The sequence below is a fragment of the Malania oleifera genome, chromosome 13 (assembly GCF_029873635.1).
Source record: "Malania oleifera isolate guangnan ecotype guangnan chromosome 13, ASM2987363v1, whole genome shotgun sequence".
Taxonomy (NCBI): Eukaryota; Viridiplantae; Streptophyta; class Magnoliopsida; order Santalales; family Ximeniaceae; genus Malania; species Malania oleifera.
The window spans coordinates 23,929,198-23,954,985 of NC_080429.1; the positions used below are offsets into that span (position 1 = coordinate 23,929,198).

Below are 25,788 nucleotides of genomic sequence, written 5' to 3' on the forward strand. Positions count from 1 at the left end.
TTTCTTTTGGAAAAGCTCATGATCAATTCGTGAACTTTCATTGAGATCATCAATTTTTGTAATCAGAGATGCATTTTCCTCCTTTAAAGTAGAGCAAAGACATACTTCTTTTCTCTTTCATTTTGAATGAGTTTCTTTAAGATATTTATTTCTTCTTTTAGTGGCAATTAATTCATTATAGAGTTTTCTACAAGTATCTTCTAATTCATCATATGAGGGAGAGTATTCGTCGTTGAAAATTACCTCATCTTGCTCATCCTCCATGAAGCAAAAGTTGGCGACTTCGTCTTCGTTTTCTTTGTCGGTAGAAAGTCCATCGAGCTCGTTCCATTCGGTTGCATTCATGGCTTTGTGTTTTTTCTTATCTCCTTACTGATTATTCCCTTTGTTTTTGAATAGGGGGCATTCGACCATTCGGTGACTGGGCTTTTTACACTTATAGCACCTCATGCTTTATTCTCCCTTATTCTTTTGCTTACCCTTCTTGTTCAACAAGAAACTTCTGATTCTCCTGGTGATGAGGGCAACTTCTTCCTCATTGTTGCACTCTTCTTCTTCTTAGTTAATTTCCTTCTTGCTTGTGGTCTTTAGAGCCATGTCCATTTTCTTTTTGGGCTTTTCTACTTCAGTTGAGGCGTCATTCTTCTTGATCTCATAGGTCATGAGAGACCCAAGAAGCTCATTGAGAGTGACCTTAGAAAGGTCTTTTGCTTCTTCAATCGCCGTAGACTTCTGTCACGAGCTAAGCTTGTTGAGGACATTATGCTTGCCTGTGACCGCTTATCTCGTGTGCTTAGGATGGGTTTCCATCATGTAAATACTAGTGTAGGGTTATTTTCTGCTAGTAGAGTCTTTGTAAGCCAAATAAGGCAGTATGACTCCTCGGTCACTTTGATTTTTCCTAGTGCTAGGATGATAATTACATAAAATCCTCTTTAGAGGAGGGTGAGTGTTCATCAGTCATTGTAAAAATCCCTAGCAATTGTCAACGTGCTTAGCCTACTTGCCTCCCTCGCTAAGTACACCATGTCAATGGAGGATTTGTTAATGAATTACGTTTGCTTCAATGTTTACTGCTTGCTTGCCACGACTTTCATGAATTGATTATTGTTTCCGCTGTTGTTTGAATGAATGTTAATGAAAGTACTTCGTGGATGAATGTTGGTAAACGATAGGTTGACTAGTTAAGCAAGAGTGCTTTAGCTAGCACCGCACGGCCCTTCACAACGGTGTGAAAATAGTCGGACCATGACATTTGGTATCAGAGCCAAGTCAGTGACACTTGGTGAGAGCCCAAGGTTGAGTTGCTACGTGAATTCAATTGCCTTCGTTGTTGGATTTGGGAAGCTTTGGTAAGTGACCATGACACCAAACAACGCTGAAAGAATCAGTGCACTGGAAGCACAGGTTGAAGAGACAACAAACAATATGGCCAACGAGATGGCCCAACTGAGGGGACTTGTTGATGAAGTGATGGGATCACAGCAGCATCAAGCAAGTTTGATAAGTGAAATGTCAGAGGACTTTCACCACACTGTGGAAACTTTGTAGGCCCGGATGACAGATCTGGATGCAAAGATGAATGTGATGGTTCTTGCTATGGGGAACTCCAACACTCTGGGAGTTAGCAAGACCAAGTTGCCAGAACTCAGGACGTATGGGGGTGCCCGAGATGCCAAGGAGTTAGAGAACTTATTGTTTGGTGTGGAGTAGTACTTTCGCGTTGTGAGGATGACCTCAGAACAGGCAAAGGTGGATACTGCGACCATGTACTTGATTGGTGATGCCAAATTGTGGTGGCGTACCAAGTATAGGGAAATTGAAAATGGAAGCTGTGTAATTGATAGTTGGGCAGACTTGAAGAGAGAGCTCAAGGCTCAATTCTTTCCTGAGAATGTTGAGTATAATGCAAGGAGAAAACTGAGAGATCTCAAGCACATGGGGTCGATCACAGAATATGTGAAACAATTTTCTGCTTTGATTTTGGATATTTGGGATATGTCGGAGAAGGACAAGTTGTTCTATTTTCTAGAGGGGATGAAACCATGGACAAAAACTGAACTTCATAGGCAAAGGGTTCAAGACTTGTCAACTGCACAAGCTGCTGCAGAACGCTTGACGGACAACGCTGGTGATGAGACCGCTTCCTTCAAACGGTTTGGCGAAGAGGGAAACAGTGGAAATGAAGAGGGAAACAGTGGAAAGTCTTTCAATAATGGCAAACCCAAGAGTGGGGGAGCCGACTCTAAATCATCAACCTCAAAGGAAGCTTCGTCGTCTCAAGGGTTCAACACACCCAATGGAAAAGGGAAGAGTAAAATTTCGTGCTACTTGTGTAGTGGGCCTCATAGAGTTTTTGAGTGCCCTCACAAAGCATCACTTAATGCTTTACAGGCTTCCATTGCAGAGCAGGCACCATAGCAACTTCTTCCTCTAAACATGTCACATGATTTTCTTATGCACCTTAAAGTAAATGTGATTAATTCCCTAGACCGCATCTCAAGAAATTTTATCCAATCCTCTTCTCTGAACTGTTAGGAACTTCATTTTGACTGAAACCTTGGTTGCATATAAGTTTTGTTAGATAACATTGTTTTAATAGGTAAGTAACTTCAACAAATCTTGACTAAAATTAAAAAGTTGTGGATTCAAGTTGTAGAAAGAAAATATCTCAGACATATTTCCATATATGTTGATTTTTTGAGTTTGATCCCTATTTTGATGCTGACAAAGCACAAGTATCTTATATGTATATTCAGTGTGTGAACAAGTTTACATTTCAGTATGGACATAAGATATTGGTAAATGGAAGCCATGAGGAAGAGGATGATGCCCCAAGGGTGGGTTCAGTGCGGCTGGTGAGCGCATTGGAAAAGCAGGAAAAAACACCAAAAGTTACACGAGCAAAAGAGTTAATGTTTGCGGACTTGAGGATAAATGGGAAGAATACTCGCGCTATGGTGGATACGGGGGCTACTCATAATTTTGTTTCGCAGTTGAAAGCATGGAGACTCAACTTATCCTTAGAGAAGGATACAGGACGCATGAAAGCAGTTAACTCTGTAGCCTAGCCTACTCTAGGAGTAGCCAAGCAAGTGACTGTAAAGCTTGGACAGTGGGAAGGTCATGCGAATTTCACAGCGGTGCCATTGGATGACTTTCTAGTCATTCTAGGAATGGAGTTCCTAAGGGGGATGAGGGCAGTGCTAATGCCTTCGGCTGGTTCCCTGTGTCTGATGGGAGATTACTCGTGCATGGTGCAAGTCGTTGCAACGAAAGGAGACGACAGGAAGTCCCTTTCAGCCATACAACTCAATGAGGGATTGGGTCAGGGTGAGTAGACACGTCTAGCCATGGTGGTGGTAGACAAAGAAGTAGGCCAAGAGCTGGAGCCTACGACCATCCAAGCGGTGTTGGATGAGTATAAGGAGGTGTTGCCGGATAAGTTGCCTCACAATTTGCCTTCATGTCGGACTGTGGAGAATGAGATCGAGTTGTTATCAGGAGTGAAACCACCTGCTAAAGGGCCATGTCGGATTGTGCCTCGAGAGATAGTAGAGTTGGGGAAGCAACTTGATGAATTGGAAGCGGGATGTGTTCACCCTTCCAAAACACTGTGGGAGCGTCGGTATTGTTTCAGAGGAAACATGAAGAGCATCTACGGAAGGTGTTCGACAGGCTGAGGGGAAACAATCCGGATGTGAAGAAGGAGAATTTCTCTTTTGCTTGGCGAAGCAACAAATGCCTTGGTCAAGTGGTTGAACAAGGTCGTATCCGGAGGGGTATGGAGAAGGTAAGGATGATTCAAGAATGGAAGATCCCCACGACAGTGAAGGAGTTGCGTTCCTTTCTTGGCCTTACTAAATACTGCAGGAAGTTCGTTGAGGGATATTCGCAGAGAATGACTCCAATGACAGGACTACTGGGAAGGTATTATTGGCAGCACATGCGGGATGATGTGGTTGATTATACTAAAACTTGTCTCACTTGCCAACAAGACAAAGGAGAGCGGAAGAAGTATGATACTTTCATAGCCGCACCAAAGTACTGTTTGGCAGAGGAGACGACACAATTGTTCCTTGTGACTGTTATGAAACATTGGGGTGTTCCCCAAGTTATTATTTGTGACCGAGACTTAATGTTCACTGACAACTTCTTGACATAATTTTTCAGGATATTTAGGTCACATATTGACATCTCTTCGAGTTCTCACCGACAGATAGACGGATAGATGAAGAGATTCAGAGAGCTGCTAGATGAGTACTTGTGCCATTTTGTCAATGACAACCAGAAGAATGGTGTGCAACTACTTGATGTGGCTCCGTTCTGTGGCAACGCCCAAAGGTACTCAACAACCAACAAGAGCCCTTTTGAGCTTGTTACAGGCTAGCTGCCGCTGTTACCTCACATAGTGGGTGAGCCGTACAGACGAAAGAGTCCCAGGGTGTACATCTTCACCAGTGAAGGGAGATAGATGCAGAGTTTGCCCAAGCCTATTTGGAGAAAGCTTTTGAGTAGATGAAGAAGTGGGTAGATAAGGGGAGAAGACTGCAGTTTCATGTCAGCTACCTTAAGCCGTTCAACGCCAACACCAATGACCTGAGCAGAAGTTAGTTCAATAGAACAGAGTTGAAGATAGTGCAACCTGACAGACATGACATTGAAGAGATCCTTGCAGACAGAAAGTTCATATCCTCAAGGAAGAAGCGGTAGAAGTTCCTAGTGAAGTGGAAATGCCTTGATGACAAAGAAATCAGCTGGATTTATGCGGAAGATATTCAACCGTTCGTGGACAAATTTGAAGTGTACCTACCACCAAAAGTCTACGAGGATGTCGACCGCATAAGTGGGGGAGAATGTCACGAGTTAAGCTTGTTCAGGGTATTATGCTTGCCTGTGACCGCTTATCTCGTGTGCTTAGGATGAGTTTCCATCATGTAAATACTAGTGTAGGGTTATATTCTGCTAGTAGAGTCTTTGTAAGCCAAATAAGGCAGTATGACTCCTCGGTCACTTTGATGTTTCTAAGTGCCAGGATGATAATTACATAAAAGCCTCTTTAGGGGAGGGTGAGTGTTCATCAGTCATTGTAAAACTCACTAGCAATTGTCAACGTGCTTAGCCTACTTGCCTCCCTCGCTAAGTACACCATGTCAACAGAGGATTTGTTAATGAATTACGTTTGCTTCAATGTTTACTGCTTGCTTGCCACAACTTTCATGAATTGATTACTGTTTCCGCTGCTATTTGAATGAATGTTAATGAAAGTGTTTCGTGGATGAATGTTGGTAAACGATAGGCTGGCTAGTTAAGCAAGAGTGCTTTAGCTAGCGCCGCACAACCCTTCACAACGGTGTGAAAATAGTTGAATCGTAACAACTTCGCATGCCACGAATTTGGTAATGAATGAAGAACTTTTTACACATTATCTTCCATAGAATATTCCCTACCAAGTGCTTTCAATCCATTCGTTATATAAGTAAAACATGTAAACATGGAAGTAATCGACTCTCCTTCCTTAATTTTAAACATTTCATATTCTTTGACTAACATATAAATTTTTGATTCTTTTACCTGAGTTGTACCTTCATACATTACCTGGAGCTTCTCCCACATGTCCTTAGCCGTGTTGCATCCGCAGATTCGGTTGTATTCTTCATCGTTCATAGCACAATTTGAAGTTTAGATGTGCTAGCTTTGCATCGGCTTTTGGGAGTTTCCCAATTGGTATGACCTCACCTTGGTCGTCCTTGAATACGTAGTTTCCTTCGGTGATTACGTTCCACATTCTGTAGTCGTATGCTTGGATGAAGATTGACATACGGTCTTTCCATGCCGGATAGTTGACACCATAGAACTTGGGTGGACGGTCAACGGATTGTCCTTGGGCAAAGATATCCGCCATTTGACCTTTGCGCCTGGATGTTACCCCGAAGGTCCAGTGACTGACGCTCTGATACCAATTGTCAGCCCGGGTGCGCGTCTAAAGGGGGGGTGAATAGACGTTTTTCGCACTTTTCACGGATATGAAAACTTTCTACAATCACATAGTTATCTTGGCAAGATGCAAGAGTATTATGTCACAATTTACATTCAAAGCAAATAATAATAACTAAGCAAAATGAAAGGATAAGAAAAGCTCAACATGGCGATGTTAACGTGGTTCGGCACTAAGCCTATGTCCACGCCTTGAGACCAACTCAAGGATTTCCCAAATCCACTAAGCAACCTCCTTCGCTGACAAAGAAGCCTTTATAATCCAACTTGTCACCAAGAGCTACAACAAGGTGCTCACCAAGAGTCACCTTATAAAGGCTCACAAAGAACCCTTCAACACAATGAATATGAAATAATGATATATAATAACAAAATGCCCCTTCTTGAGCAGATATACCAACACCTCACACTACTCTCTCTTTGCAAATGATGTGTAAACAAGAGTAAGGAGCAAGACAGCTTGATAGCACAAATGAAACCCTAGAATGAATGCTCAAATGAATGTTCTTAACAACCAAAGTGCTTAACTAACTAGAAATAAATGCACAAGACTCATTTTAAAGGCCAAAGGGACGAGCAATGTGCTGGCGAGCCGTTGGGCATTAATGGACATAAGACAATTTGAAAACTAGCTATTAATACGCATTAAATGCTATTTGCAGCTTGACATTCGTCGACGAGGTCATGCTTTCGTCGACGAGTTCCATGCATCCCTTCGTCGACGAGACCTTGTGTTTGTTGGCGAACTTTCTGTTCTGAATTTAGGTAGGTCTTGGTTTCTTTTCGTTGACGAGTCTCCTAGGTACGTCGATGAACCACTTCTATCTCGTCGTCGCCGAATCTCCTGTATTCGTTGACGAACCTGTTCTAAACTTTTAAGTGGTTTCGGTATCTTTTCGTTGACGAGTCCCCTGTGTACGTCGACGAAATTCCTTCTTGCATTCGTTGACGAATCCCTTATATTCGTCAACGAATCCTTTACTTATATTGATTTGAATATGTCCAGAAATTGGTTTTCATCCAAGTAAAGGTTCTATCTTGTCCAGAATTAAGTTTTACCAATTTTAAGATGTCTTGGTTTGATAAAACATGTTTGAAAGCCATTTGGACATCTTATGCGTTTTAAGTGACTCGGACATACATGTGTGAGGTTGAAATCATGTTCTAACCTATTATGAACTATATGCATGTATGATTTTCTCGTCTCTTGCAAGATACTCTTGAAGCATACCATATGCACAGGAGTTACAATATTAATCTCATATGCACAACCCAACACATATATGTAGAAGTCATGAATGCCTTGCTTAAGTGGTTGAGTTTCGGATGTGCCGTATATTGGACTTTGTTGATGATCGTTTGTCTGTTTGATATATATATTTGACCCTTACGCTTGTCTTGAAGTTTTCCTGTGAATTTGAACTGAGCCTAAGGAGAAATGTTAGTAAACTTAAAGAACTACTAATGGGTTGTTGTTATCAAAACAAGCTGGAATGAAAGCCCTTAGCCACTAGGGGTAACAGCTCTATTCTGGTCAATATTCCACTGAGGTACCACCACCATTGGAAAGCCCATTCAAAGAGAAGTTCAATGCCTTCGAAATCGGAGCCATCCGTCGCCACATGCGCCGACCTGCTGTTGCACGCACCTAGGCCTTCACACGCTGCCACGTGTCTCATTCCGCATGCAACACGTCAGCCCTAGCTGCCACGTCATCCTTATCTGCCACGTTAGCTGCCATGTCAGCACCGACTGTTGCTTGGTGAACTGTGACCGTTTACTTCTACCGACATCAATAGTTGACCGTTGACTTTGACTGAGTTGACCGTTGACTTTGCCGAGTTTGCCATTGACTGTCCGTTGACTTTTGGTATTCGGGTGTTTTCTACTCGATTTTTTGTCTTGATTTCATTTTTGCGATCTATTTTTGCATTTGAAGCTTCAATATGTCTCAATTTGCATCGAATCTTGATTCGATTGTTCGTCCTATTGATGTGATATTGGATGGATCCAATTATAGTATGTGGGCTCAGAATATGGAGGTTCTCTTGAAAAGACGCCAATTGTGGCGTTATGTGACTGGAGGAGCTCCTAAACTTGTGCAGAAGGACAGTGAGAAGGAAGAGGCATTTGCATCCCGTCTGGAAGAATGAGACAGTATTCACTACAAGATTCTATCTTGATTCATCAATACTTCCATTCCGTCCATCAATAGTCTTCTTCCATGACTTGGGAATGCTAAGGTGGCTTGGGATTTTCTGGCCAAAAGATACAACTGTACCTATGATGCTTCCTTGGAGTTTCAACTGGAAGCTAAACTTTATTAGATGCTTCAAGAACTAGGTCAGTATATTGCTGATTTTTATTCTCAGACTAATCATCTTTGGGAACAATTATCTGCCGTAGATCCCAAGTTGGAATGTTCTAAAGACATTCAAATGTTTGCTGCTTGGCTTGATCAGCAGAAGTTTATGCACTTTATGATGGCTCTTTGGGATGATTTTGAATCTACTTGAGCCTCTTTGATTCATCGTCAACCACTTCCGACTTTTGATGCTTTAGTTTCTGAACTGATCTCTGAAGAAACTCGTCGTTCCACTATGAAGATGCAATCGTATGATATGGTCCTTGCCACTGCTTCTCGCGGTACTCCACAGTCTTCTATTGACTGTTCATCATCCCAATCCATCTCCAAGATTGGTTTTCGCAAGTGGTGTAAACGCAATGGTCATACCATCAATGAATGTACAAGTTCTAGTATTCTAAGTAGCAACAAGCTTCCCAAATTAACAGTTGCGGTCGCTTCATCAGCTTCCTCTGCACCCGAGACTCCATCTTGGTTCACTCCTCTCACTATAGCTGGCGTGAAGGACTTAATTCACCAGGTTTTGTCCCAATCCTCCGTTCCCTTGTCCGTCACCCCAGGTAAATCTTAGTGGTTTATAGACTCCGCCTTTTATATATGACATCTAATTCCACCCTTTTCTCTCATAAAGTTGCTCTTTCTTCCAATCTTGCCATATATACTGCCGATGGTTTCCATATGCCTGTTAGTCACGTAGGGTCTTTTCTACCTCTAAGTTATCTGTTAGTGATATGTACCTTGTGCCTAAGTTATTTTTTAAATTTACTTTCTGTTGGACAACTTTGTGAGTTAGGCCTTGACATGAAATTCTCTAACAAAGGGTGTTGACGTACAGATTCACAAATGGGTCAACTGCTTGGGATAGGCCATAAAGTTGGATGTCTTTTCGAGCTCTCCTCTCTGCAGATTCCTTCCTGAACAACAACCTCCATGGCTGCTATCACAGTCACTTCCAGTTTGTGGCACTCCCAGTTGGGTCATGCTTCACTTCCACGTGTTCAGTTCTTGGCCTCTCAGGGTCATTTAGGTTCAGTTAATTTTTAGTCTTTTGATTGTGTTTCATGTCGTCATGGAAAACAAACATATTTGTCTTTTAATAAAAGTGAATCTTTTTCCTCTGCACCTTTTGACTTAGTCCATTATGATTATTTGGGGTCCCACCCCGACTCTGACTGAGGGGGGATCTTGTTATTTTATTATCTTTGTGGACGATTACAATCGTTATACTTGGATTTATCTTTTATAGCATTGGTCTAAACTCACAAATGTTTACCAGAATTTTCACAAAATGGTGCAAACTCAATTTTCTTGTACCATTAAAACTTTTCGTTTAGATAATGCCATGGAATACAGGATAAGTCGTTTCTTACCCTCTTACAGAAAAATGAGACAGTCTCTCACCATTCTTGTCCATACACCTCACAACAAAATGGTCGAGTAGAACGTAAACATTGTCACATTCTGGATACGGTAAGAGCACTTCTCATCTCTACTTCTCTTCTAGAATGTTTTTGGGGTGAAGCTGCTCTTACTGTTGTCTACACCATCAATCGTGTTCCCTCACCCACTTTATACAATAAAACTCTGTTTGAGCTTCTTCATGGTAAGGTCCCTAACTATTCATTATTTCGAGTTTTTGGTTATGTTTGTTTTGTCACTCTTCCTACACACGAACGCACCAAACTTGAACCAAGATCTAGACTCTATTGTCTTCTTGGTTATGGTCTCACTCAAAAAGGTTATCGTTGCTATGATCCCATAGCCAAGCGTCTTTGTATTTCTCGTCATGTGGAGTTTTGGGAACATAAGATGTTTACGAGTATTTCTCCTTTTCCGCGGTCCTCTTCTAGTTATGCTCCTATTTTTATAGGCACATCTATTGATTTAGTCCTCGACTCCTCTGCAGAGATGCTAAGCTCCTCAAACGTTCCTTCTTCGATTGTTCTTGAGTCATCTGACACGTTTGTTGATACTCCTAATACATCAATTGCACCCGAGCCCGTCTAGATACCTGCACTCCGTCAATCCACTAGAGTAAGAGCCTCTCCTTCTCATCTTCAAGATTATCATTGTTATTATGCCCTTGCTACTCTTCATGAACCTCGCAGTTATTGTGAGGCTAGTGCTGACCCTCTTTGGTAGAAAGCTATGTTTGATGAACTGGATGCTCTCATTAAAACTCATACTTGGGACCTTGTGGATTTGCCTTTTGGGAAGTCTGTAGTTGGATGTAAGTGGGTCTAAAAAATCAAGACTCGGTCAGATGGATCAGTGGAACGATACAAAGCTCGCCTTGTTGCAAAGGGTTTCTCTCAGGAGTATGGTATTGACTATGAGGAGACTTTTGCTCCTGTTGCTCGCCTTACCTCTATTCGATCTTTGCTTGCAATAGCTGCTATGCGTCATTGGCAATTGTTTTAGATGGATGTCAAAAATGCATTCTTGAATGGTGACCTTGCTGAGGAAGTTTATATGCATCCTCTACTTGGCTATGATCATCCTCCTCACACAGTTTGCCATCTTTGCCGTCCTCTCTACGGTCTCAAACAAGCTCCTCGAGCCCGGTTTGCTAAATTTAGTTGTGTTGTTGCTTAGCAGGGCTTTGTCCCTAGTGCCTATGACTCTGCACTTTTTCTTCAAACCATTGGTGTTGGTATGATTCTTATCCTTCTTTATGTTGATGACATGACCATTATAGGGGATGATCTCTCTGGTATTCACGATCTTCAACACTTTTTGAGTCAGAATTTTGAGATGAAGGACTTAGGGCAGCTTAACTACTTTCTTGGTCATGAGGTTAGTTGTAGTTCAGATGGTTATTATCTCTCTCAGGCTAAGTATGCGTTTGACTTGCTTTCCAAAGCAGGCATGATTGACAACAAAACATGCACTTCTCCACTTGAGCCTAATATTAGGCTTCTTACTACTGATGGTGAATCTCTTCTAGATGCTACTCTATATAGACAACTGGTCAGTAGTCTCGTCTATCTCACTGTTACCCGCCTAGACATTTCCTATGCGGTTTACTTGGTTATCTAGTTTATGAGTGCACCTTGCTTTACTCACTATGCTGCTGTTCTTCGTAACGCTATGTCAAGGGGACTTTGTTTCATGGCCTTCATTTTTCTTCACGCTCATCTCTTGAGCTTTGCTCTTATTCTGATGCTGACTGGGCTGGTGACCCTACCGATTGTTGCTCCACCACGGGTATTGTTTCTTACTCGGCACCTCTCTCATTTCTTGGCGCAGTAAGAAGCAGACTGTTGTTGCCTGATCCAGTATTGAGGTTGAGTACCGTGCCCTTGCTGATACTACTACTAAACTTTTGTGGTTACGATGACTTTTGACAGACATGGGTGCTCCTCAGACAACTAGTTCCCCTCTTTATTGTGATAATTGGAGCGCCATCCAGATTGTTCACAATGATGTCTTTCATGAGCGAACCAAGCATATTGAAATTGATTGTCACTTCATGCACCACCTTCAGCAGGGCACCCTACATCTTTGATCCGTCTCCTCTGAAGATCAACTTGCCAATATTTTTACGAAGTCTGATCCCCCTGGTCAGCTACGTGATCTTGTTTCCAAACTTAAAGTTGATTTCATCATCTTGAGTTTGAGGGGGGATGTTAGAATATATGTTAGAATATTCTGATTTTATGCTTATTTTATTCTGATTTGATTCTTTGTATTTATTATCTTTCTATTATCGTTTGGTTTCATTTGCATATAAATAGGCCCTCTATTATACAGTTAATATGCACAAAAATATACAGAATTTCTCTCCAGAGTTTCTTTCTTTCTTTCTTCACTTATCTTGTGCCAATCAGTCCTACATCAAAATGTTTCCTTGGAATTATCATATTGCCATCCTAGGCTGCAATGTGACAGTATTATGATCTATCAAGGCTCTTTAAGTGCTCTGAAATGGTAGTTACCTAGAGGATGTTTGGAAAATGAATTTGGGTTATTGCCAGACTGAACTTGGACCTTTTTTTCCTATGAAATGGTTGGACAGGTCTGCAGGGAGCAATCAGATAGGCATTTAAGGTGTTTATAGTTTTTAAGGGTATTTTACAATCACACAACACTCCCGAAGAACTCCTCCATTTTGCCTAACTTGCTTTAACTCTTTGTATTTTATACTGATCATTTTCTCCTTCTGCTATTATAAAAAATCCAAGGTATCACTCCTATCAGTACGATCAAACAAAATACCCAAACTCCTCCATTTTACCCAACCCGCTATAACTCTATGTATTACATCCTCTTCATTTTCTCCTTCCGCTTGCATAATAGATCCAAGGCATCGAAATTTGCTAGTGCTATTAGTTTCTTGATTATCAAGTTTAATCTTATCTCCAATATTCCTCCTTAAATGAATGAAATTACATTTCATATATTCTGTCTTATTTCTACTTATCCTAAAACTTCTAGACTCTAAAGTTGTTCTCCTTAGCCCTAACTTTGATTCTACTCCACTCCTACTTTCATCAGTCAAAAACAATATCATTTGCAAACAGCATTGTAACATGGGATCTTGTTTTGAATAGTCCTAGTCAGTTCATCAATCACTAAATTGAAAAGATAATAGCTCTTAAGCTAGCTGAGGAAAATGCCCTCAATCTTGTAATTGGCATAAAAGGATACATGTAGTCGATCCCATCAAAAAGGACTTAAAAGGTTTGCTCTTGTTGTTGTATGTAACTTGGGAGTAGGATACTTCTTAGCCTCTACATTTTTACATGCCTGTATCTGTTTTTAATCTACGAAGCTAGATCATTTTCCACATTTTACACTATGGCCTTGAGTATTATGAATTTAATCATATTTAGAAATATGATAAATGGTATACTTGTTCTGAGTTTTGCATTGTAGTTCATGTTTATTGTTGTTATTATTATTATTTCAGTTGGACTGATCAACAGAGAGTTGCAGCTTCCAAGGAAGGTTGGGGTTATCGATTAGTTTTCTCCGCCCGTCTGGTAATAATGTTGTGATTTATTCTGGAATACAATGGCATGCTTTTTATCTTTAAGTCCAGTTGTTACTTATTACCTTCGAATACTTCTGTCACCTGATTATTTATACGACAGGTTGGAGTTTTCCTCGTTGCTGATGCATTATTTCTTGGGGTTCAGCAAGTGGGTCGTTATCTTCAGGATATAAGATCTCACTGAGGGTAATTTGGCACTTTTGACGTCATCCCAAGGAGTATGTTTTTCAGTTATTGTCACCTTATAGAGACTGGAGAATCATGAGGATACCAATTTTGGAAACTCAAGTATCACTAATGAGAACTGCTTTCACACTACCTCAATCATTGTCATGTTTTTTCCACCCTAATATCTCGGTCAACTGAGTTGTGTATAAGCATGTATGCCCTGTGCTCATGTCAATATATACAGCTTGTTGAAGCTGCCTCTTCTATTTATTGTCTTATTGAGAACAGTTTGTAAAATAAAGTTTGGTTAATCAGCTGCTGCTGTTTAGAATTTAATTCTTTTTTCTTTGATTTCTACTGCCTTGTAAGTTTGCATCATCTAAGATGTACATTTTTCCATTCCAAGCTCTCTCTCTCTCTGGTTGAGAAATTAAGGGATCTAAAGTACACTAAATTTCTGAGAATTACTAACATTCTTGCTGGTTCTGATGTCCTGAAGCCAACTGCACACATGACAACACGACTTGAGGTGTGTGGTGTCAAGATCTATAAATTTATTGGGTATTTACATTCGTGGCTACCTCATATCTGTTAATTCATTACTTGCTTTTAACTAGTAAATCAGCCAACAGACAGTACAATCTATGTTTTGCCTCTTCTTCAAGCTTTCTGTAATGGAGAGACTAGAATGAATGACTAAAACGTGGTTTGGCAACAACAATCAGATCGGATATCCTGTGCATTGTGATGCCAAACACTTCTGTCATATCCAAATCTTGAGCTTGGATACCAGGAGGAAGCTCCCAATCGAAGCTGTGAAGAAGTTGAGCGAGAGCAAGCTCAACACTGGCTGTCGCAAATGCAATAGCTGGGCAACCTCTTCTGCCAGCACCAAAAGGTATCAGCTCAAAATCCTGGCCCTTAAAATCAATACTGCTATTCATGAATCTTTCTGGCTCAAATATTTCTGGATTTTCCCATGACTCTGAGTCTCTTCCTATTGCCCAGGCATTGACAAAGAACCGAGTTTTTGCTGGAACATCATAACCATCAATGGTAATGTCTTCCATGGATTCTCTAGGAACTAATACTGGTGCAGGTGGATGCAATCGGAAGGTTTCCTTGATGACAGCTTTCATGTAATGCAGTTGAAGCAGATCACTCTCCAACACGGCTCTTTGCTCCCCTACGACATTTCTTACTTCAGCTTGTGCTCTTTCCATGACTTCAGGGTGCATGATGAGCTCAGTCATTCCCCAATCAAGAGTAATGAAGTTTGTATCAGTTCCAGCAGCAAACATGTCCTGGCAATGACAGCACTTGAACCAGGTGAGACTTGTATTATTGCGAGTGAACTAAATACAAGAAAAAAGTGCAAGATTTTTCACTGACCAAAATAATGGCCTTAACATTGTCCATGGTAAGAGGCATGTCTGTGGATCCACTCTTCTGTATGTCAAGCAAGACATCCACAAGGTCCTTGTGCTCTTCTTTCTCCCTTTTAGGATCCAGATGGTCCCTTATCACCTCATCAAAAAACTGATCAAAGCGCTGAAAGGTGTTCTGGAGTCTTGATTTCATGCCTGTTAAGGTGTGCACAAATTCCTTAGAGGGGAAGAAGTCTCCAATGCTGAACCCTCCAAGTAATTCTTGATACTCCTCTAGCATATTCTGGAACCCATGCCGATCATAGTCCCCTCCATTAGAGAAATCCCTCCCGAATGCAACCCGGCAAAGAACATCATTGGCATACAGCCCAAGCAACTTTGTTAGATTGGTGGTGCCAGGATAACTCTCTGCCACCCGTCTAACCAGGCAAGCAGCTTCTTCTTCTCTTACAAAGCTATATGATTGAACCCGTTTGGTACTCAGTAGCTCAAGTATGCAAATTTTCCGTATGTGCCGCCAGTAAGCGCTGTAGGGGGAGAAGACAACATCGGTGCAACCATAGAACAGGTGCTTGGCCGAGAAGATCTGGGGGCGGCTTGAAAGTGCAAGATCATGGGTTTTCAGGACTTCCTTTGCCACTCTAGCCGATGAAACCACCACTGTTGGGACCTCGCCTAGTTTTAAGTGGATTATGGGCCCAAACTTCTGGGCGAGACGGTAGAGGGAGAGGTGGGGCATGTTCCCAAGCTGGTGGAGGTTGCCAATGATCGGCACCTTTGGAGGGCTTGGTGGGAGATTGAGCTTTCTTTTCCTTGATTTATCCTTTGTTAGAAATTTCAGCACCACTGCTAGGAAAACGAAAGCAAAGAGCAAGGAAGGTTGGAGGCCTCCCTTTAGCCATTGAAGAGGGGACATTGGAGCTCCTGCCGGGGACTGGGTGAATACACTGGTAGGAGTACAAGAGGAAGAGGAGTAATCAGAGATTCTGATGGAAGGCTTGTATGTGGTCTGAGTTAAGCAGCAGGACCTTATTCTTTATCTGCCATGAGCTGGAGGGCAGCAAGCTAGCAAGATTATTGGGCCTAGGGGTGATTGAAAAGGATGCTCTTAACAGTGCTTCCAGCCACATGGTAAGACTATCATGTGGCTGGGTAAAGAAACAGTGTGTCTGATGCTATTGTCATCATCTTCCTGGGAGAACTATAGTCTGTTAAACGGGTCATTTTCCAGCTGAGGTTTTGGGGCTTGTGGACGAGGATGGTCGTGGATGTGTGTTTTAAATAGTTGTAACATTATTATGGGGAAAAGCCCTTATGGTAAAACGCAGGGGGAGTTGCAATGGTTGAATTGGCAATTACACAACCCAATTCCTCTCCTAATGCTAAGAGTGGAAGAATACATATTTTCAAGAGCCGTGACATATTTATAAAATACAACTTCAAAAATTTTATCATAATCTTATAAGTCAAATTATATTCTTAAAAAATTATTTTTGTTGTAACAAGAATTCAAACTTTAAATAGCATATATTTCAATAGCACATTTGTAAAAAATATGCCTAAGTAGTGATACAAGTAGACAATACAAATGATATTAGATGTGGAACAAAGTCATACTAGTGGGGAGAGATGGCTTAGAACTAGAATATCAAAGATATCAGAGACATTGGAGACTTAGAATTCTACAAGTTGGTCCTTGCACTCTTGCATATACATTTTAGGAGTTTTATATTGATAAAAAAAAATATATTTCTTGAGAAAAGAGATGTAGCTTTTGTCAATGTACAAACAAATGTCTTTTTAATCATATTGCTACAAAAAAATTTTAGAGTAAATTATATTCATAAAATAAAATAATTTCTTAAAATAAATTTATTATTCATAAATTTTTAGATAGTTTATTTAGGTCATTGAATGCTTCATTAAGCACATAAAAAGAGTATAAAGAGTAATCATTAGATCTTGTTAAATTTGGAGAAAAGATAATTTTTCTCTATTGATTTACATATATTACAAGGATTATAAGGGTATATATACACATAAGAAAATTGAAAAAATAGAAAGTATATATTGCTTTAAATGGAAAGTGTATATTTCTCTAATACTTCCCCACAAGTTGGAGCATGGAGATCTGTAATGCTCAACTTGTGTGAAAAGTCTTAGAAATGTTCACGACCCAAAGTTTTGGTGAAGATATCGGCAAGCTGACTGTGGGTAGGAATATGTTTAGTGAAAAAGAGGTCAGCTCGTAACTTTTCACGAACAATATAACAATCGATTTCTATATGTTTGGTACGTTCGTGGAAAACAGGATTCTGGGCAATGTGAAGAACCACTTGGTTGTCACAATATAAGAGCATAGACTGGGAATGTGGTATGCTAAGATCATTTAAAAGAGTTTTGAGTCATGTAAGTTCACAAGTAGTGGAAGCAAGTGCCTGGTACTCAGTTTCGGTGGAGGAGCGAGATACTGTAGTTTGTTTCTTAGTGCGCTAGGAAATTGGACTAGTGCCTAGTTGAATGAAAAAACCAATGGTCGAGCGGCGAGTGAAAGGACAATTAGCCCAATCCAAATCACAATAGGGTGAGACTTGAAGATTATTGGCAGTAGGAAAAAATAAGCCTTGGCCTGGAGATGCTTTAATGTATCGAAGAACACGTATAATAATATCATAATGTGGTTGTCTGGGCTGTGCATAAATTGACCAAGAATGTTGACTGGAAATACAATGTCGGGATGAGTGATGGTGAGATATATCAAATGTACAATGAGTCATTGAAATGAGTTTGGATCGGAGAGAAGATCACCATAAGTATTATTGAGCTTGAGATTTTATTTCATGGGAAAGTGTGCAGGATGAGCACCAAGATGACTGCTATCAGTAAGGATGTCAAGAGCATATTTCCGTTGATTAAGAAATATGCCAGTGGGAGAACGAGCAACTTTGAGGCCAAGAACATATTTCAATTTGTCAAGATCCTTGAGTTTGAATTTTTGAGCAAGTATGACCTTGAAAGTGTTAATATTAGAGATATCATTGCCTGTCATGAGAATGTCATCAACATAAACAAGTATGAGAGTAAAAGACTGACCCCGAGAGCGAGTGAAGAGAGAGTGATTGGCCTGAGATTGGGTGAAAATCTCATCAAGTAAAACAGAAGATAGTTTAGAGAACCAATTGCGAGAGGCTTGCTTAAGGCTATAAAGTGATTTCCTAAAGACGACAAATACGAGTCTCCCCTTGTTTGCTAACTCGGTGGAGGGGTCATATAAACCTCTTCATCAAGATCACCATGGAGAAAAACGTTGTTGACATCCAATTGAATGAGATGCCAATTTCGAGCTGCAACCATTGCAAGAACACACCTAACAGTAACGAGTTTAACAACAGGAGAAAAAGTGTCACGATAATCCAACCCTTTTACCTGAGTGTAGCCCTTGGCCACCAAGCGACCTTTATGTCGTTCTATGGATCCATCAGCCGAATTTTTGTTTTGAACATCCATTTACAGTATATTAGTTTTTTTTTTTTTCTAGGTGGAAGGTGTTGAAGAACCCATGTATGATTGGTTTCTAAAGCTTGGGATTTCAGAAGCCATGACATCATGCCAATGTGGGTGTAGTACAGCTTGAGAATATGAGGTGGGTTCGGGATGTTGGGACACAACAGAAAGAAAAGCCAAATGTTGATGAGAAAAACGATAATAAGATAAAAAAGAGGAGAGACAATGAACCGTACTTGAGGAAGATCTTGAAACTTGTGAAGCCGTGGAGGACTTTGGTAAAATAGGACAAATATAATCATCCAAGTAAGAGGGATGTGTGACAACTCGTTTGGGCTGTGAAGAGATATGGGTGGACGAGGAGGCGGTGAGGGAGGGTGTCGGTGAGGAGACCAAGGGAGAAGGAGGGAGAGATGAGGGGCTACGATTAGGTGTGGTTGGTTGGGTAGGTAAAGAGTAGGAAGAGTGTATATCAGGAACAGGAAGAGGAAGGACTGGAGAAGGTGGAGGGATTAGAGATGAGATGATACGGAAAAATATTTTCTTCAAAAATGACATCATGGGAGATGAAATTTTTTTTTTGTTTTCGTATACATGATAAGCCTTATGATGAGCAGGATAACCCAAAAAAACACATCGAAGAGTACGGTGAGAGAATTTATCGCGATGTTGGCGAGCGGTTTGGGCATAGCACAAGCACCCAAACATTCGCAAATGTGTATATGATGGTGGTTTTTGAAAAAGAAGTTCATAAGGGGACTTATTATTGAGGCCGAGTGAAGGAGTGTGGTTAATTGAATAAGTGGCGGTGAGGATGCATTCACCCCAAAAAGAGATGGGAAAATTAGTTTGAAAACGTAAACACCAAGCCACATTAAAAAGATGACGATGTTTACGCTTGACAACACCATTCTATTGACGTGTATCTACACATGTGCGCTCATAAAAAATGTTATGATCATGGAAAAAGGTTTGAAGTTGAGTAAATAAAAATTCTCTACCATTATCAGTGCGCACGTGCTTAACAGTGCAATTGAATTGATTTTTAACCATGACGCAAAAATTCTTAAGGCAAGTGAAAGTATTAGATTTCATGCGCATTAGATAGACCCATGTAGCACGCGAGTAGTCATCCACGATTGTTAAAAAATAATGTGCATAAGAAAGTGAAGCTTTAGGATAACCATCCCATATATCACAATAAATCCGATTAAAACAAAATGCGCTCTTTTGTGTATTCAAAGAAAAAGATAAACGAGTGTGCTTTGCTCTAGCACAAACATCACAAGGCAAATGAGAAAAAGAAATATTTAAAGTTTTTAGAATACATGAAATAGAAGGGTGACCAAGCCGTTGATGCCAAAGAGTTGTGTCAGAAACACGCTGAGAGTGGAAAACGGAGGCGGAGAGAGGTTTGTAGTGATAAAGTCCATCCCATACTTCACCCGTTCTAATCAGTCTCCTCGTTGATAGGTCCTAAAAAAAAATACAAAAAGAGTTGTGTCAGAAACACGCTGAGAGTGGAAAACGGAGGCGGAGAGAGGTTTGTAGTGATAAAGTCCATCCCATACTTCACCCATTCTAATCAGTCTCCTCGTTGATAGGTCCTAAAAAAAATACAAAAAGTAGAAAAGAAGATAGTAATATAATTGAGATCAGTGGTGAGTTTACGGATGGACAATAAATTAAATTTAAAAGAAGGTACATAAAGAACATTAGAAAGAGAGAGATTGGGAGAAAAACACATAGTGTTGACCTTATAGGTCACACCCTGCTTTGATAATGACAAATACAATTGTATTTAATAAATATCTAGTTCATGTGCAGGTTTATATTAGCATATCTTCAGTGGCACGTGAAAGCTCAAAGCTTGAAGACAATTTCATGCTCTTAATTGTAATCATTTTCAGTGAAATTTGTCTGTAATAGTAATTAGGGTTCTTCGGTTTGTAATAAGCTCACACACACATCACATGCATGATTTAATTTGTAAGCTCAAACCGAACCATAGAAAGACCTTAGGGTGAACCTTCGGTCGACCGACACCGGACTTTTTTGGTATTTCCAAATTGGACCCTAAGTGACCTTAGGACACGCACATATGCACATATGTTTATTAGGCACTTGAAATAGACTTATTTGGGTCAATTCGGGACCGAAATGCACACTTGGTGCACTTTTGATCGACTGGCCAACTCAGTTCAAATTGGCCCGGTCGACCGAAACCGGTCCGGGTCAACTGTTTGACCCAGTACCGATCGACCGAGACGATGCAGTTCATTTACCCTCGGTCGACCGAACCTCCTGGGAGTCAACGTTTTGACCTCCCGGTCGACCGACCAGATTTGTAGTCCAACTACCTGGTCGACCGAGGGGTCTTGGGAGAATTCCCAACGGCCTGGTCGACTGAGCCCTGTAGTTCAAAAAGGCCCCGGTCGATCGAACCTCGGAAATTTGGCAAATCGCCCTCTCCGGTCGATCGAGCCACTCAATTCAAAATTGCCTTGGTCGACCGAGCTACTTGAGTCCTGGTCGATCGAACCATTTCTGGTCGACTAGACCTCTCGAGTTGGTCCATTTTTTTACTGCAGTTAATAATTTTTACACGGGGTTAAATCATCTTAAGTGTCATTAATCTTTTCCAAAAATCCCTAATAAGTCCCCAACGATCAAAATTTTTAGTATGTCTATATATACTCCTTCATTTGGTGGTTTAAGTATGGATTAGCAAAAAAATTAAGAAAAATTCTCTTAAGCCAAAATACTCATTTTTGCCTCTCATTACTCACATTTCTTTTGAAACTTACTCAAGCTTACCTTTCTCATCTATCTAAATCATTTGTAAGTGTATTGAGTATTATTGCTTAGAGGTTAGCTCTCCATATTGTTGCATATTTGAATCGATTTTTGAGAGCGTAACCTAAGTCTTCTTAGGAGGCCTTGCCAATAAGCCTACCCTAAGAAAGACTTGTGGTGACTTTCCAAGTATTACATTATCATTGCAATATCTTTGGAAGTGTGTATTTGTTTTGATTTGCAAAAACATATTTCAAGCTTACTCAAATATCTTGTGAAATTTATTGAACTATTTGTGAAAAGATATTTGTGCTTGTTACACTAATCTTTGTGATATCATTTATATAAGTATATATATATCATCTGTCGAAAACAAAGATTATATATATTTTGCAATCCAAGCATATACACATTTGTATGATTGACACATTCTATTAATTGATTATGTTGAAGATTGTTTGATACTCTGTATGAACACGCTTAATTGAATATTTTGAAGTACACAGATTACTATTGACACTCTCACGTGCGTACGTCACTTATAGAAAAATTGTTTGAGAGTCGAACCATCTAGACCACACTGAGCTTACATTATTTAAATCATCTGTGGTGTTTGTGTATGTGCGCATTTGTGGTACAAATCTGCTTTACGTGAAAGCACTCTTGTATTGTGCCTTTGATTGTAAATCTGAGAGACTCCAGGCGTGGCGTGAGGGGGCAGTAATCCAGACCGGTAAGGATTGGTGAAAATGTTGAGGTCAGCCCTGTGATAATTTGACCTGGTTTGTATAGGTGCCGCTCCACCTGTTTAAGTGAGTAAGGTATTGTGATAATCCTTGTGCTGGTTAGCCAAGGCGGGGACGTAGGCAGTTGGCCGAATCTTGATAACATATTTGTGTGTCATCTTCTCTTTACTGCTTTCTGGTGTTTGAATGATTGTTTAAACTGCTTTATTTAATTTCTGGTATATTTACATTATTTGCACTATATTGACCCTAGGCTTGTGAACATACTGCTGTTAGGAGGAATACCTAGAAGATAAAATTTAAAAATACCAATTCACCCCCCCTTTTGGGTTCACGGTAAAGCTAACACATAGTGCGGGTATGAGTTATAGGAACAATGCCACCATTAGGAAGCTTAATGGGGCATCGTTGATTAAGGAGCTGAATATTATCAAGAGAAGACAAATCGAAAGTCATATGATCTGAGACATCCGAATCAACAATCCATTCAGTATTAGAAAAAAAGAAAGAAAAACAGAATGACAAGATGCAAGGTTACTAGCAAAGTTGGTGTTTGAGGGTGATAAGAGATCCAAGAGCTGACTGTATTGTTCGCTGGTGAGACTAGAGACTGCAATCTTAGAAGAAGTTGAAGGACCTGTGACATTATTTGCAGCCATTGTTGAAACAGTTTTTTTGCCGCGTGTTCCACGAGATTAAGACTTGTTAGGAAAATCGTGTAGCTTATAACATTGTGCTTTCTAATGACCATCACGACCACAGTGGTCAAATTTTGGATGACCACGCCCTTGCCCCTTGTTATCAGACGAATGAGAAAAAGTACGAGGAATCGCCATGGCAGCAGATTCTATTGGAATACTAGAGATATGAAGAAGGTGCTGTTTCTTTTCTTGATGCAAAATTGAATAGACTTTGGTGACGGAAGGTAAAGGATCCATGGCCAAAATTTGGTTGTGGATGGACGCATATGAGTCATGTAGCCCCATCAAAAACTGGAAAACTTGCTTAGTATCTTGCATTCAAATTAATTCAGTTAAGACACCACAAGTGCACTATGGTGCGGAGCCAAGCATGGCGAGTTCATCCCAATAACCTTTAAGTGTTGTTAAGTACACAGAGATGGTCATGGAACCTTGGGTAAGATTAGCAATGTCGCACTTCAACTTGAAAATACGAAGATTGTTGCTTTGAGAGAAACGATTTTCAAGATCCAGTCATACATCATGGGGACATTCATGATAGATCAAACTGTGAACAATGAATGGATCAATGGAGTTGAGGATCCATGATAAGACCAAATCACTGCAATTTTCCCACAATTGAGTTTTTGCCGAGGAGGACATTGGTTTGGGAAGGGTACTATTAACAAAACCAAATTTATTTTTGGCATTCAAGGCTATTTTCATAGCCCTCTTCTAGGTAGGATAATTGTCACCATTGAGAAGAGTGGACACAAGAATGGCACCTGGGTGATCAACAGAATAGAAAAAAATATGGAGAAGACACATCCAGAATTGATTAGGATGTTGCTTTGGAGGAGGAGGCCTCCGCTGATGTGATGTCGGACATAGTTCAGATGAAAAAAAAAAAAAAGAAGTCAAATCTGTTGCGTATGTGCTTGCATGCAAGGTGCCTGAAAAAATGAAGAGGCTGAAATAGCTGCTTCTGACAAATCTAGAAGGCCGCCGAAGAACCAACTATAGATGTATTGGTCGAAAGATGCTGCAAATACGGAGCACGACAGAGAGCAGGGAGCGACACTGGAACGGAATGAACCAGCGAGCACCGATGATGAGAAATCGAAGAGTTTCGGCAACGAAGATGATGATTGCTGAGAAACTGAGAGAACGCCGAGCACACGCTGGAGAAATACAACGAGCGTCGGTGATTGAGACTTAAAGATATGGTTGGAGAAGACTACTGCTCGCCCCCTTTTGAGAAACTATCGGAGGACTGAGACACGAATCGAGAATCGTTGGAGAAGACGCTGGACAAACTGACGGATGTTGCTAAGAGTTGGGATTCCGCCGGAGCATTGAATGAACCGCCAGAGAAGAATAGCTGAGAGAGAGGTGGCCTGAGAGATGACAAAAAAAAAAAAAAAGATGAGTGAAATGGCAGGACTGCCAGAGAAGAGGAGAGACTGTCGAGACGATGAGTCGAGAACTGAGAGAGATGAGCAGCAAAAGATGAACGCCACTGGAGGAACAAGAGAGCGCCAGACGGAGAGTTGTCGGAGAAAGGCTGAGCGGGAGGCTGTTGCGTGCGTTTAGAAACGGTGGGTGGCGGCAAGGAAGGAAGGTTAGGGAAAAGAAAAGAGAAAAAAAAAAAAAAAGGTTTTGATCTCAGGCTCTGATACCATGTTAAATTTGGAGAAAAGATAATTTTTCTCTATTAATTCTCACATATTACATGGATTACAAGGGTATATATGTACATGAAAGAATTGAAAAAATGGAAAGTATATATTGCTCTAAATGGAAAGTGTATATTTCTCAATAAATCTACTTTTTTATCTTTATCCAAAATTCTCCTATTTGAAAGAGTTATATCTTTGTTAGTTTTAGAAGAAATGAAATGAAATAGAACAAGAAAGACTACTACTTCTAATCCGTTATCTTCTTTAAAAATAGAACTTCCCAATCGTAAGTATTTAAAAGTTAAAATTCTCTCATCTTTTTCTTTCGCGATTTCATGTCTCCTCTGTATCATTTTAACTTGAGAAATATATTATTTGTTAGATAAGAAAATAAAATGTATGCTCCCACAAATAACAACTTCAAAAAACTTGCGACAAGTGAAGATTAATTAATTTTCAAGCACTTATTTATTTAACTTATTAAATTAGTATTTTTTTAAACCACACTCACCCCAAGTAGGTAGAAGTACATCTTATACACACCCTTGTAATAAAAGTTTATTTTAAATTTAATGGCACGCAATAGTGTGTTGATGATGTGCATGACAAAGTTTATGGAACCTTCACACTCCTTGTCTAAGTAAATCCTAAGGTGACGTTTTGTTTGCAATATAAAATGCATTTTCATGAAATGGCATCGTCGAGAATCTCATTTCAGTAAATGGGATGTCTACCTAATACGAATAAGATATACAACAAATTGACCTTGGGTACTAGCCTTATTACTAATTTATTAAATTTATTTTTGCTTGGGGCTCTATCATAAAGTTCAATTATTATATTTTATTTGTAAAGTTTGGTTGAAGTCTCCAGGATGACTCTCACTGTTAAGCCGAATATATTATATTGAGTATGATATTAACCTTAATAAACAAGATCACGAGCAAATATAATCCAAACATATTAAAAGATTTTAAACAAACTCATAACCAAGTTGCTCATGAGTAGAACAAACTGTTCATGCTTATGTTTGACTCGTTATTAAACGAACCTCAAAATTTTTGATTTTAAAACTACTCATACGAGTCGAACAAGGTATCACGGGGAAGAATAATTTATTTACAAATAGTAATCAATTTTTAAGAGTTATCAAATGTTTGTATAAATTGGATAAGATGGGTATAATTTATAGGCTGTATGTTTAGTTGATTTTCTTTTGGTATTGGTATATGGTTGTTTTTTTTTTTTTTTTTTGATTTGATGCATGATGTGTTTTATTGGTTATTTGTAAGTTTCAAGTGTCTTTTTACTTTTAGGATATTCATTGGCTATAAGTGAGAGTTATTAAAATTAATAAATGAGATACCGCCATCTTTAAAAAAAAAAAAAAAAAGCTTATAAACTATACATAACAAGTTCGGTTCGTTTGTGGATTAGAACTCACTTGATTACTTTGCAGCCCTACTCTT

General features: G+C 39.9%; 2 protein-coding genes across 3 annotated transcripts in view; one reads left to right on the forward strand and one right to left on the reverse strand.

Annotated features, from left to right (window-relative positions):
* LOC131146438 (rhodanese-like domain-containing protein 11, chloroplastic) overlaps positions 1 to 13,931 on the forward strand; it is a 35,478-nt gene extending 21,547 nt beyond the window's left edge. For both annotated transcript variants that reach the window (XM_058096048.1, XM_058096049.1), the window contains exons 9-10: positions 13,275 to 13,347; positions 13,459 to 13,931. In XM_058096048.1, coding sequence (XP_057952031.1) covers positions 13,275 to 13,347; positions 13,459 to 13,542 — 157 coding nt within the window. In that variant the 3' untranslated portion in view covers positions 13,543 to 13,931. The remainder of the gene's footprint in view (positions 1 to 13,274; positions 13,348 to 13,458) is intronic.
* LOC131146437 (cytochrome P450 71AP13-like) lies at positions 13,849 to 16,365 on the reverse strand. The gene is made up of 2 exons (XM_058096046.1): positions 14,919 to 16,365; positions 13,849 to 14,830 (listed from the first exon to the last, which is right to left on the reverse strand). The coding sequence occupies exons 1-2, from the start codon at positions 15,828 to 15,830 to the stop codon at positions 14,210 to 14,212; spliced, it is 1,533 nt and encodes a 510-aa protein (XP_057952029.1). The 5' UTR covers positions 15,831 to 16,365; the 3' UTR covers positions 13,849 to 14,209.
* Positions 16,366 to 25,788: the final 9,423 nt, after the last annotated feature.

What these genes read in the sequence shown, in the direction of transcription:
- LOC131146437 (XM_058096046.1), bottom strand. Translation starts at nt 15,830, where the DNA reads ATGTCCCCTCTTCAATGGCTAAAGGGAGGCCTCCAACCTTCCTTGCTC. An exon ending in ATGTTAAGGCCATTATTTTG is followed by an intron (nt 14,831 to 14,918) that starts GTCAGTGAAAAA and finishes TGTCATTGCCAG; the next exon opens with GACATGTTTGCTGCTGGAAC.